This window comes from Podarcis vaucheri (genome assembly GCF_965113315.1).
Source record: "Podarcis vaucheri genome assembly, chromosome: 13".
Classification (NCBI taxonomy): domain Eukaryota; kingdom Metazoa; phylum Chordata; class Lepidosauria; order Squamata; family Lacertidae; genus Podarcis; species Podarcis vaucheri.
In genome coordinates this window covers 33,837,433-33,851,018 of record NC_138751.1, presented here as the reverse complement: position 1 = coordinate 33,851,018, position 13,586 = coordinate 33,837,433, and the positions used below count along the sequence as shown (strand labels likewise).

The window sequence follows — 13,586 nt, the reverse complement described above, 5'->3', positions numbered from 1 at the left end:
TAGTCTTCCTTGATTTGCATCTATATACAGGTTGCGGGGTTCATCCTTTTTTGGGACATGATTCTTTTTTATTTTTGTAAGCATATTGACTACACACACACACACACACACACCATAGGTTGCATCCCGTCAACATCCTAGTTCCCTGCTTCCTAGGGGTGAATCAAAACATGTCCTGCTTTTGAAACATGAATTGGTAGTGGCTCCAGATGCATCTCCTCTCACCAAACCGTTAACCCTGACTCCTAACGGGCTCCTTTTCTTCTTCCTTCTTCCTGGCAGGCGGCAAGTGGATGCAAATGGCAAAGAATCCTGGTTAACAAACAGCAGCTATTGGAAGCTGAGGGCGGAGCCTGGCTTCAGCAATATGGACAGCGCTGTCTTGTGGTAGCAGTTAGCAACCGCGGGAGTGCTGTGTCTGCCCGCCATCTCCCAAAGCAGGGGGGTTGGGCGGGGGGTTAGGAGACCAGACAGCAAGGACCCCCTGCTAGATAAGCACAAAGGTGATCAAGGCATGCAATCCTGGGATTACCAGCACCTCGTGAAGCGGAGGGACGCCTTTCGGTGTTGCGCCATGCACTTCCAAAGCAGCCCTACCCCCCTCGCACACTTGAGGAAGGCGACCGTGATCCATTTCGCCTCCTCAAAACTGCTGCCTGCTGGCTAGGCAGACCTTGGTGTGGAGCCTTGGGTTGCCGCGGATGCCGACAGGAAGCACTTTAACACCCGCCGAATCACAAATCGGCTCCGGGGCAGAAGCAGCGGGACCAGCGAGACTGGACGCCCCCCCCCCCCAGCAACTTGAAAATGGGAAACCGCTCTTTAAATTTTCAAAGCCTGCCTTTTGCTCAGAGAACAGTGGCAAATGTGTGCTCCAGTGTGGAGTGGTTGTTTTCACAGCAAAGCCTGGATACCGGACATTTTGGGTCCTCCTGACTACCTAGTAGTTTCCTTCTGGGGGGTGGCTGGTCGCGCCCTCCCTCCCCTCCTGTTTTTTTGGTTGTTTTCAAGTCGCTCCCGGTGGTTGTTCTGAGGTAAAGCCTGGCCTAGGTTAGGAATTCCTGCTCCGGGAGCAGATTATAATATGTGAAGCTGTGGTAGCCCTCTGAGGCAACTCTCTTTCTCCCCGCAAGGCGGCTGTAGGACAGGAATTGGGTTAATGTCACTCTGAGCCAGAGATGCCTGGTATGGCAGAGACTCCAGGACTTTTCCCCACGCCTTAAGGAAGTCCTCTGAGTTCTGGGCCACTGTTGGGGCTTATAGCATTGAATCAGGACATTGTGTGTATGTGTGTTTTGTTTCCCTTCATCACCCCATCTCTGGTATCTCCTTCCCTCCCTATTTGCTAGGATTGTAAGCCGTTCTCCTCCTCCCCAGTCCTTCAGCATTTGAAGCAATAATTTTAAAAAGTGGGGAAACACTGGCACTCCCACAGTCCTTTGCAGAAATTTGTACCTCAGCATCAGGTCAGGGTCTCTCAGAACTTGTGATATTCAAAGCTGCCTCGATTATGATTGAATGTAGAGGTGTGTGTGTATCATGGGAGCAAAACACATATGCCGATCTCTTTCTCAGCTGTGGCAAGAGGAATATAGACTATCCTGAGGCTCGGGTCCTGTTTTGAAGGGAGGGAAGAAAGGAGGAAGTTCTGGCTGAGTCTAGAGCAGGCCCACACAAGTTGTGGCCCACCAAGCCAATGCAGACCAGCGAGTGTTTGACAATCCTCACTATCGTTGCATTTCCAGATTTATTGAACGCCAGAGGGGTTGCAGTACACATGGTTAATTTGGCTTGGTGGGTTACAAGGTGTTGCAAGCTCAGTCCAATGGCTCCGTTCACACCTAAGTTTCCAATTTTATGGTTTGTGTTCCTGGTTTCATCCCCCACCCAGTTTTCAAACTCTGTTTCGGGAAGTACTGTAACTGGAAAATGCTGCATGTCTTTATGAAGTTAAAAAGTTCAGGCACAAGTATGAGACCATCATGCAGAACTCCTAGGACCATTTTCCATGCTCCTATATCCTGAAAACCTGTCTGAGCTTTCCCAGCACTATTAAAACGAACATCTACTGCCGAAGTGGAGAAATGCAACATGTGAAGCAGCCCTCAGTTCTCTGAATTCCCAATCTGGATGCAGGGCAGCCTAGCGACATCACAGCTTTATATATTTTTAGCGTCCAGACTCTATGTTCTTTTACTGCAGTTCACCACTGTGTTGCCCAACTCACCCAGAGGTGGTCAAGAACCTTTTCCTGCTTTTTTTTCTTGTTTACTGGCCCAGCCTCACCATTTACATGGGTCTGAAGTGGGCGGCATCATTAACTGAATGTCTACAAAGCACTTTGGTTCCCTTCCTTGCTGGGAAAGGGTGGGGTTTGCACATGGTTGGAAACTGAGCCTCACTTTTCAGCTTTGATCTTCTATTTTATTTTAAGAGATACTTCCTGAAAGGGTTTTGATAATCGCTGCATAGGAGGGGGAGCTTTAATTTCTTCCCTGTTATTCGCTCCTCCCTCTCTGCCCCTTCCTGAAGATTTCTTGCCCAACAGATCCAGATTGGTGTCCTGTCTTGTTGTCTGCCCCTCCTTTCTGTGTGCTGGTTGTCTTTAATGTCTTGTCTGGCCCACAAAGCAGGTCGGCCTGCTCTTCGTTCACCTCACCTGGCTGGTCCAGTGATGAGCCGCCGTTCCGTCTACTGCGACCATGTTGACTGGCCTCTGTTCTGTCTTTGTGTTGTGGCTTGAACACTCCACGGCGTGTCCAATAATAAAAACAAAGATTTCAGAAAAGTTCCAGCGTGTGGCGGCCATTTTGTTCATCCTCCTCAGCCGGCAAGCATGTGTGATCAACTGCTTGTCCCTCACCATCAGTAATTGAATAGTAAAGGTAAAGGTAAAGGGACCTCTGACCATTAGGTCCAGTCGTGGACAACTCTGGGGTTGCGGCGTTCATCTCACTTTACTGGCCGAGGGAGCCGGCATACAGCTTCCGGGTCATGTGGCCAGCATGACTAAGCTGCTTCTGGCAAACCAGAGCAGCACACGGAAACGCCGTTTACCTTCCCGCCAGAGCAGTACCTATTTATCTACTTGCACTTTGACATGCTTTCGAACTGCTAGGTTGGCAGGTACAGGGACTAAGCAACGGGAACTCACCCTGTCGCGGGGATTCGAACCGCCGACCTTCTGATCGGCAAGTCCTAGGCTCTGTGGTTTAACCCACAGAGCCACCCGCGTCCCAACTGAATAGTTGTTTTTTTAAAAAAAGCCACCATTCATATGCCCTTTTTTGACTGCTCAAATTGCACAGTACATATTATCCCCCTAAAAGCAACTGTGAAATAGGAGCCATTTTTTAAAATCAGGCCCATATTGCAGGTAGCGGCCAGGTGTCACTTCATAAATCTTTGGTTGTGGAAAGGTTCAAAAGGGTGAATTGCTGCCAAAGATACTGTGCTACAGCGCCGGTTTAAGATGATTTTGACAGATGTGTGTTAACTGCAGCCACCAGCCCTGCCGTGGTGCAGGAAAGTCTACCACTTTCTGGATTAGCAGAGTGTGACAAGCAGCCAGAGGAAGTACTTAACTACAATGGCTCTCAGTACATTTCTGAGCACAAGTCAAAGTGTTGGTGCTGACCTTTAAAGCCCTAAACGCCCTCAACCCTGTATACCTGAAGGAGCGTCTCCACCCCCATCGTTCTGCCCGGACACGGAGGTCCAGCTCTGAGGGCCTTCTGGTGGTTCCCTCACTGCGAGAAGCCAAGTTACAGGGAACCAGGCAGAGGGCCTTCTCGATAGTGGCGCCTGTCCTATGGAACGCCCTCCCATCAGTTGTCAAAGAAATAAACAACTCTGACTTTTAGAAGACATCTGAAGGCAGCCCTGTTCAGGGAAATTTTTAATGTTTGATGTTTTATCGTATTTTTAATACTCTGTTGGGAGCCGCCCAGAGTGGCTGGAGAGGCCTGGCCAGATGGGCGGGGTATAAATTATTATAATTTATCATAATCAGGGCCATGCCTGCACCAAACCTTTAAAGCAGTATACCACTTTAAGCAGTCATAAGTTCCCCCCAAAGAATCTTGGGAACTTTAAGGGTGCAGAGTTGTTAAGAAGACCCCTATTCCCTTCATAAAGGTAAAGGTACCCCTGCCCATACGGGCCAGTCGTGTCCGACTCTGGGGTAGCGTGCTCATCTCGCTTAAGAGGCCGGGAGCCAGCGCTGTCCAAAGACACTTCCGGGTCACGTGGCCAGCGTGACGAAGCTGCTCTGGCGAGCCAGCACCAGCGCAGCGCACGGAAACGCCGTTACCTTCCCGCTATAAAGCGGTACCTATTTATCTACTTGCACTTACTGGTGCTTTTGAACTGCTAGGTGGGCAGGAGCTGGGACCGAATGACGGGAGCTCACCCCGCCGCAGGGATTCGAACCACCGACCATACGATCGGCAAGTCCTAGGCACTGAGGATTTACCCACAGCGCCACCCCTGCCCTTCATAGAGAGCTGCAATTCCCAACAACACTCAGCATCCTTTACAAACGACACTTCCCAAGATTATATATATATATATTTTAGGGGGGACCAATAGCCTCTGCTATGTTGCAAGGAATACTGGAGCACACGACTTTGGCCCATGAGGTGAATCCACTTGGGGGCAGAGGCAACAATGGCTTGGTCTGGACGTGAGCCTGTCGGTGGGGAATGAGGCATAAGGACACTTGACACAGATAATTTACCGTAAGTTTCTTTTCCTGTAGACAAGTAAACAATGATGCTTGTCATCCTAACCATGACCCAGTGAGGTACACCAATACTATCTCCGAACTACAGATGGAGATACTGTCTTAAAATATAAATAATAGGTACCTTACTTCCTGATCCAGGCAGAAGAAATTTGACAGACATGGCAGGCTGCATTTGTCACGTGGAGAGAACTAACAGCTTTACAGTTTATTTAAAGAAATTCTTAAGCCAAAACGAAAACTCAACAGGCAGCCTGTACACTGCTATCAATAAATATTTGCAAATGTCAAGAATTTTTGTTGTCTTGAAAAATAAAAAAAGAGAGAACCTCAAAACACCACAAAGACCGTTGTGTCTTTTACATCTACATATTTTTTTTTGTTTTAAGAGTGTAAACAGTTAGGAGAGCTGAGCCTAACTCCCCCCTCCGCCTCCGAGAAACTCAGCCGGGTTTGGCGAGCCACGGGGAGCGCTTAAAAGGGGAGAGAGTGTCCCATTTGATTGTCTAGCATAATTAAAATTCACTTCACCAAATGACCATCAAGTCTTTCCAGGATTATAAAATACCACCAAGATTTGAGGGAGGGAAGGGGGAGAGGAAATCTCTTTAGAGAAGGAGGTGGAAGTATAAAAATACAACCTAAGTCTTTGCCTCCTGCTTTCCATAAAACTAATTACGGAGGGCTTTAAATATGATCATTTTGGACACAATCCACTGTTCATTGTAGACCTGCCCCATTGAAATGTATGGTGTCTCTTGTTTTATTTCTAGGGAGGCATGTGAAGATGCCCAGATGACTTGCCCACTTTTTTGCCTTCTGCTTTGGGGATCTCACCAAATCAAAGTGTGTGCTCTGCGGCACACACAGCTAAACAGTGAGGCACAATGCTACAAAAATTAGCCAAGGGGCTTTCTGTACGGATAACCCCCTATGGCTCTGTACAAGAGAGGTTGTTTCCCCCCTACTTCATCTCTCCTCCAATCTCTCTGCGTAGGCATCTCCACATCTGGCAAAAGAGGACTACCTGAGAAACCTGTCCCTTTATACCAGGGATGAGGAAACCTGTGGCCCTTCAGGTGTTACCAGACTCCAACTCCCAGCAGCCCCAGCCCCTGTGGCCAATGGTCAGGGAGGGTGGGACTTGTAGTCAAGCAATATCTGGATGCCCATAAGTTTGCCATCCCTGCTGGTTCCATTTACTAATTTGGGGCACTGGCCTTCATTGAGGGCTCATGGCTGTTGTCTGGCATGTAGGAAGCGGGGGGGGGGGGAGAGAAAGAAAACGACAGGCAAATCTTTGTGCTGCATAAATCCCACCTAAGGCCTGTTCTGTTGTTGCTTTTGATGGATGGCAGCTCTTCCTGCATTGCCTAGGTATGTCAGGTCTGACGCTATTTGAAGAGAGTCCATGTTGCAGGGCTCTCCCCACCCCCACCAGGAATCTTTCCACATGTTCTTGGACCTTGAATTCTGGTTCTTGAAATCCCAAGAGATGGAGGAAGGCGTTTCAGCATTTCCAAGTCTGCCTAAAGGCAGTGCTGGGAGATGCCCATCTGAGAATATACTGGTTAGTTAGCGGGGCTTTTTTTCCAGCTGGAACTTGCCGGAACTCAGGTGGGCGCCATTGCCATTATTATAAGAGGATGAGGGAGGTGTTCACGTTGAGTTCCAGCAGCTCTTTTTCAAGAAAAAAAAGCACTGGTTAGCAAAAATGAGTGGTTTGCATTATCACATGTTTTCAAACCATCGGCTGGGCCTGGGATGAAGAACTCCAGAGCTGGCTTTAACCTCTGGCTTGTTTACATGTTCTAGGGCTGAACTGAGAATGGGAAGGCAGTCATCACCCTCTTGTCAAACCCAGGGAGCCTAAAACAGAGTATTTATCTCAGATGTGTGAAATTCACAGTTTACTTGAGAAATGGCGACCCACGAATGGCCCAAGAGCATTTGTAAGGGAGCATGGCTGTGACATCCCAGATTTCTGGCTGAAGTGAACGCTGGCTGCTGCCTCAGGGGTAGCAGTTCTCTTGCCCCAAACTACGTACCGTCACCTATAATGATAATTGCACACGACTCCCGAGCGAGGATGTGGGAATGCCTTTTAAATGCACATTCACATACTCATTACATTGACTGCAATGTGGTGCGGACAGGCATGATTAGAACTCAAATGTGCATTCTGGCCTGTGTTGAATTGCATCTGATTCATGCTCAAGGTTCCCAGTCCCCCTCTGGAGTGGGCCAAAAGATACTGATTTTGCAAACGAAGTCTCAGAACTGCAATGAGTTTCAAGGGCAGAATTTTTCTCAAGCAAATTTTCCTGATTTCTAGCTGCACCCCACCCAGGAATCCCAAATAGGCATGCTGGGGAAACCAGAGTATGAACGTAATCATCTCAATCTGGATCTCGTTTCATGTGATGTCAGTGTATGAATAGGTATGCAGGAGCACGGGAGGGGATATGCCCTCAAAATATACACTGGAACGCCTACCCCATTCTAATCAATGCACCGCAGTGGGACGATCTCATACAGACACACATCTGGGTTTTTTCCCCGTGGTTCCCAATTCAGCAAGTGAGGAGTACAATGAAGCCTGCTTCTGTACGCAGATTTCCTTGGCTGGATCAGGGCTGACTTTAACCCGACAAGTACCATGTGGCTTTAAAAACCCATCCCACCCAAAGTTGGATTTTTATTTCTGAATTTCTCCCTGGGCTTTGATTCTCTCAAGAAATTTTGCTTCCGTTCTCCCCAGTGACACATCCACAAAACTAAACGTGGGTGGGAGCGGAGACAGGAAGCTGCCCTGGCAAGCGCAGGCTGAGCTGCTGCACAAAAGAGTGAAAGCTCTTCGGGTCTGAACATAAGCCCAAGATCTGAACTCGCCGCCACCATGCGGGCATCTGTCCGCAAAGGGGAGTGCATGTTTTAACACCAGCAGACTAGCACCTGGAAGTGGCTGAACAGGGGCAGAGGGCGGGGAGATACAACTACATACAGCTTCATTTATGCCATCGTCATTATTTCCGGCAGTGCCCATAAAGGTGCGAAACTTTCCCCCAAACCAAGAAGGGGGACTGTCCATTTTCCTTTTTACAGGTTACCCCTGATATGAACGGAGGAGAGCTGGATGGTGAGAAGGCCCCCACCCCCACCCCGTGTTTCCCTGACAGGTTTCTATCCCGCCTTCCCACTTCAGTTGCCATAGAAGCCATAATAGCCCCCATCCCCTCCTTCTTTGTCATAGAGCTCCCCGTTGCGGATGGGCGGGGAGCTCTCGGCGCTGGAGACGTAGGGGGACACGCGGCGGCGCTTGCACTCGGCTTCGTACAGCCCGGAGTCCGAGGAATCGGCCGACTTCACAGAGCCGGGCTCGGCCCAGCCTTCGCTGTCCTTCCCTTTCTCGTCGACGGAGGGCACCGCCTGCAAGTCCCTCATGGGCCGGAACCAGCTCAAGGCCCCCGGGGTGGGCTTGGGGTGGTGATACTGAGGTGGGGAGCTCCAGGTGGAAGGGGGCCCAAAGGGATGCTCCTGGTAATAGGGCAAGGAGGGGTGCGGCGCCGCCTGTAGGGCAAAGGGCTTCATCCCGTACGGCATGAATTTGTTCCCTCTGAAGTCGCCCTCGTAGGTGCCGTATTCCAGAGGGGCAGAAGGGGGCTGCTGGGAAGCGAAATACCAGTGGTGGGTCTCCTTGGGCGGCAGGGGCAGAGGGGCCCGCTCCCTGTTGTAGAAGCGGCTCTGAGGGAGCGTGTACTGATCGTGCAAGAAGGGCTGGAAGCGGCTGCTGGTGAGGAGCTGCTGGCAGCTGGCGGCACTGGGCGGGGATGGAGTTGTGCGGTCTCCTTCGGTCGTGGTGTACATCCTGGAGGACAGGAAATGGACAGGGCGAAACAGGGAGTTAATGTCTTAAATGGGACAGCACACCGTTTTCAAAACCCACTTCAAGCCACAGCTTCTGCTTCTTGGCTTTCTTGCTGTCTTTATTTGCAGGCCACGGTTTGTCATTACGGAATCGTGCCAAACCATAGTTAAAGCTTCCTTTAGAGCCGTGGTTTGGTGTGCTATCTGAACTGATCTACTGTATGAAATATTCCCCCCAGGTGCTAGAAGGGAAAATAACCTAGCTCTAAACTGAAATGGTTGAAGTGGGTGGGTGTAGGAGAACGTGAGCATTTTTGCAGGATTCTGATGCGGAGTTTAAAAATTGAAATCGGGAGATCGCCACAGTAGTCTCCCCCCTGGGACCGACGTGTACTCAAACAGGCAAGCCAAATTGACATTGGGTAAGTAGAAGAGAGACTTACGAATCAAAGTTGTCCCGGAAGCCTTTAGCAAAAGGATTGTGGTCTATCTTCAGCTGGGTGATCTAAGCAAAAACAAAGAAGAAAGCTATTGTTCTGAAGTTCAGTACCAGAAAAACAGATGTACCTCATTGCACCCCATATACTCCCAAATTCCTTCATAGCCTTTCATCTGCTTCCATTCCTCTACCTCCTTTATTCCTGCCACCAATTCCCATCATGATGGGATTTGGGTACCGATGTAGTGAATGATGGGATGAATGAAAGCACATTTCTTCACGTTTTGTAGCTGCTGCACAGAAATCCACTGTGTCAGGTGTGGGAGTGTGGAATGTGAGTGACCAGAGCAAACAGTGATCTAGTAATGCATTTATAATCCTGTCTGTGCCTTCCATGTACCCCAACCCGTTTTGCTCACAAGCACAACTTTCTGCCATTGAAGATCTCTAAACAAGAGAGCGTCTGGCAACCAAGGAATCACTTTTGGATGTCATGCTAAATTAACCATGGTTTACAGTTGGCTTGTTTCTAACAAACCATGGTCAACATTAAGCACACCTTGCCAGCTCAGATTATTATTATCATTTATAGTTATTCCCTATTAAATTTCTATCTCACCTTCTGTCTCAAAGAAGCCCAGGATAGCAAATGTCAAAATGTCAAAACATAAATAAAACATTTATTTATTTCGACTGCATCAGACCAACACGGCTACCTACCTGAACTTAAAATAAGCTGTTTTAGATAACACTACAAAGCTGTGGTTAAGTAAAAGAGAAAGGCAAATTTGAATGGGGTTGGTGGGCAGCACACAAGCGTGAGGCTTGCTGTGGCTTGTTATCATCACACTAAACTATGGTTTGAACTCTTCTTGTTTATGAAGTCACAAGCACCATAGCTTTTAGTATCTTTATAAAGCTATGTTAAACATTTGGTGTCAGTCAGCATCATCATTGCCTACGGAGGTGGTAGAATCTGTCTTCTGTGAGCTTTTACGGGCTATCAGATTATGTGTAATAAACACACAAGTTGTTACTCTGTTGTTGAGGACATCACCCCTCAGTTAAGAAAAAATGTCTTTTTGCCAGGAATGTTTTGCCACAGGCAGAAAGTTATTTTCATCCTAGTTTGCAAGCCTACCGTGATAAGTTTATATGGCTACACAAATATCATAGGTATGTATTAACTAGTGCATTATATAAACTTGTGGCAAGCAACACAGCTCCCCTTCCTCTACACTCTCGCTTATGCTCAGAAGCACTCGAGTTTCAAATACTTTCGGCATGTTCTGATGCTGAAATATGAAAAACCTGCACTCACAGATTCCAGGTGAATGCATACCTCAGTTCCCAAACCCTGCACAGACCAATATGACCCTCTTTCCCAGACCCGACCCGACCCGACCTCTTCTATCCCATCTGTTATCCAAACAGTGAGCAGTCGCGACTGAGATTGCAAACTCACGTCAGCATTCTGGTACGCTGTAACGGCAATGAACTGAGTCTCGGGGAAGGTGAAGGTCTGGCTACAGATGGAAGGGTGTACTTTGTCCACCTCGCCATCCTTGGCCTCGGTGACATGTAGACGGGGCTGGTACTTGTGCAAGGACTGTAGCACGATCATCTGTCGGACAAACAGGACAAGGCACAAGATCCATGAATAACGTTATGTCAGTATATTCCATGACATTAACTCTCCTGGTTTTGTTTGTTTGGAGGAGAAAACTGATTTAGGAAGCCACCATTACCTGTGTGACATTGTTGGACGCTCCTTTGTTATTGGTGAGCTTCAGCTTCCCGAAGGAGATCTCCTGCCGCATCCAGTGGGCTCCGGTGTTGGGAGAATCTGGGTGCATGTACGTCCGATTCCCTGCCGGAAAGAGGGCATTTCTAGTAAGCATCTCTCAGCCTTATTGCCTAGGTCCAGGTCAAAGCACAAACAGCCCTAGTGTTGGTCTACACAACAAACATTTAAACTGCTTTGAAATCACTCCAGCTGGATTGTCCTACAAAGTGTCAGGAGCTCGACCTACACTCGAGTAGGACCCTGGCAGAGACACATGCCTGATTGGCATTTTCTCTCCCTCCTGGTCTTTCGTTCGGGAGCTTCAAAAGCTTTCTTCAGTCCAAACATCACAGCGACCGATGCTAGCAGACACACTTGGGGATTCGCAGAGTCTTCGCAGCTTGCATGACAGAACCCCAGCAACTCAGCACTTTGGCTAATCTACTTTATTTACACATACACACACACACAGAGCACTGCAACATGGCTCCCTCTCTCTCTAGCATCAGACAGCAAAGAGAAAGGACAAAGGACAAGAGTCCCACTTAACGGAACACAGTAACACAAACATCCTGTCTACGTCACTTCCCACTCTGTGGAGTCAAAACATATACCGTCATGTGAAAGACAACAATCCCATGACTGCAATCATGGAGCAGGAATTCTAACACAAAGAGCCCTAAGGAACTGCTGGACTGTGGGACTGCTGAGAGCATTTCCTTAGCTCCAACAACCATGCCAAGGGTTTCTTGTTGGAAGTCGTGATAAATAAGCAGTGTTGAAAATTGTTTCAGAGCTTGTAGCATAGCACAGAGAAGCCAGGCCTGGTGTTAAGCACACTGGGGTGCACACACCTGGCTGAGCTGACACCTTGCCCACCTGGCGTAATAGGATGGGTGCCAGCTGGCTGCTCAGTTCCTGACCAATTATGGTACTGCAGGTGGGTAAGTCTATGATCATGAGAGGCTGGCAGCTGCAGCAGTGCAGGCAATGGAACTGGGCACGTAGCAGCAACAACAACAACAACTGGGGAAAGTCATTGCTGCGGGTTTCATCTATGCCCCCCACCCCTGCATTATGGAGCCAGGCCCAATAGGAAGCAAATTGATGACCTTGTCCAAGATAAGATCACAACCGGGACTATCATTTCAGATTCCCGTTGCAGGTGGAAGAGGCAAGAATCACAGCAAAATTTAAATGCCTGCTGTTGGACAGATGGAAGATTAAACGTAAGTCGCTGCATAGAATTTAGAGGGGGGTCAGCGGCTGAATCTCTCACATATAAAGCAAAATGCATGCATTGATCCCAGCAAACCAAGGTGGTATAAGGAGTGTACAACGTAAAAAGCAAAAGAAATTTTGTGTGTGTGTACTTTGAAAGGATTTAATGATTCACATGGATTGATCTGTAAAATAAATTTACTGAAAGTGAATTATATTTCATTTGGTTATTTGTTCACTCTGTGTGTGTGTGTGTGTTTCTTCTTAAACTTACATCCTGCCCTTTATGTACAGAGACTGTTAACATTATAAACCATTCAAACAATAAATGCTCAAGAAATTGAATTAAAAATGGCAGAGTTAATACATCACAGCAGGCTAAAACAATGTTCAGCTAATATTTAAAAAGCTCTGGGAAAACAAAAGAAGGCCTTTGGCTTGGCACGCAAAGAACATGAGTGTATAACGTCAGGCAAGTTTCCCTGGAGAGAGCATGTAGTTACATTCTTGAGCTTTAAAAAGAAAGGTACCAGCATTCAAGTTAAATGGAAAGTCATGTCCTCTGCCCTGGATGCTCAGCTCTTAATACTAAATGCATGGGGTGCAGACTAGTGGTTTAGGTAGTGGCAAAGGAAATGCACAACGTTATCGAAACGTTGGTTCTGTGCAAAGCACTGTGCTTTAACAAGGAAGCGATTCAGTTTCTTCTCTGGACCACCAGATGGGGCTGTAGCTCCTGAGAATGGGGAGGTGGGGGCGCTGCAGAGCAAACAGGCAGCAGCTGCTGGACTTAAAAAAGGAAGAAGATATACTGTGATTTCATTTCCAAAAGTATTTGGTTAGATTTAAATAAACTTTTTTTTTAAAAAAAAGTTAAAACTGTTGTGATGCCTTTGTTCAAAAGTTCTCTGCGAATGCTCTAAACTGCCCTGGGTATGTAGGACTTGAGGACTAAAAAAGTTGAAGTAAATAAATTATCAATTAAATAAAAGGGAATCCACATTAGGGGAAAAGAAAAGTCTCCCCACCCACCCACTGCTCAGCAAATTCATGCGTAGGAGAAAAGGGGGGGTGGACTTCAGAACTTTCCCTTGCCGAATTCATTTAGGGTCTAATTAAAAACTGCCACCAAGAACGAAGGGTTGAATTTGGACTCCCGCCGAAAAAGGTCTTAAATAACCCAGCTAGATTAGAATAATTTCCCATATTCAAAACTCTTCAAATTTTCTCATGGTTAGAACTTTCATATACAACTTTTTGGAGGAGAGTCATTGCGTTGAATTTGGCGCAAGATTCACACGTGAAGTAGAAGTAAATGCAAGAAAGCCCACAAGAATTTGCAGAGTGCTTTCCCCTCACTTTGCTCGAGTCCTGCAAAACCTAGATCAGGGGTCTGCAACCTTTAAGACAAAAAGAGCCACTTGGACCAGTTTAAGAAAAAAAAACGGGAGCCGCAAAACCATTGCGACATTTAAAACAAATATATCTCCGGAGCCACGATCTGACAGCGGGCAGGAAGGTGACGTCAG

General features: G+C 47.6%; 2 protein-coding genes across 4 annotated transcripts in view; one reads left to right on the top strand and one right to left on the bottom strand.

The window, feature by feature from the left end:
- The window catches only part of OSBPL7 (oxysterol binding protein like 7), a 37,820-nt gene extending 35,032 nt beyond the window's left edge, over nucleotides 1–2,788 (top strand). For all 3 annotated transcript variants that reach the window (XM_082197194.1, XM_082197196.1, XM_082197195.1), the window contains exon 23: nucleotides 283–2,788. In XM_082197194.1, the coding sequence (XP_082053320.1) occupies nucleotides 283–391 (109 nt within the window). In that variant the 3' untranslated portion in view covers nucleotides 392–2,788. The remainder of the gene's footprint in view (nucleotides 1–282) is intronic.
- Nucleotides 2,789–4,754: 1,966 nt separating this feature from the next.
- The window catches only part of TBX21 (T-box transcription factor 21), a 57,961-nt gene continuing 49,129 nt past the window's right edge, over nucleotides 4,755–13,586 (bottom strand). Inside the window, exons 3-6 of the mRNA XM_082197284.1 lie at nucleotides 10,799–10,920; nucleotides 10,516–10,674; nucleotides 9,055–9,116; nucleotides 4,755–8,612 (exon numbers count right to left, since the gene is read on the bottom strand). Coding sequence (XP_082053410.1) covers nucleotides 7,946–8,612; nucleotides 9,055–9,116; nucleotides 10,516–10,674; nucleotides 10,799–10,920 — 1,010 coding nt within the window. The 3' untranslated portion in view covers nucleotides 4,755–7,945. The remainder of the gene's footprint in view (nucleotides 8,613–9,054; nucleotides 9,117–10,515; nucleotides 10,675–10,798; nucleotides 10,921–13,586) is intronic.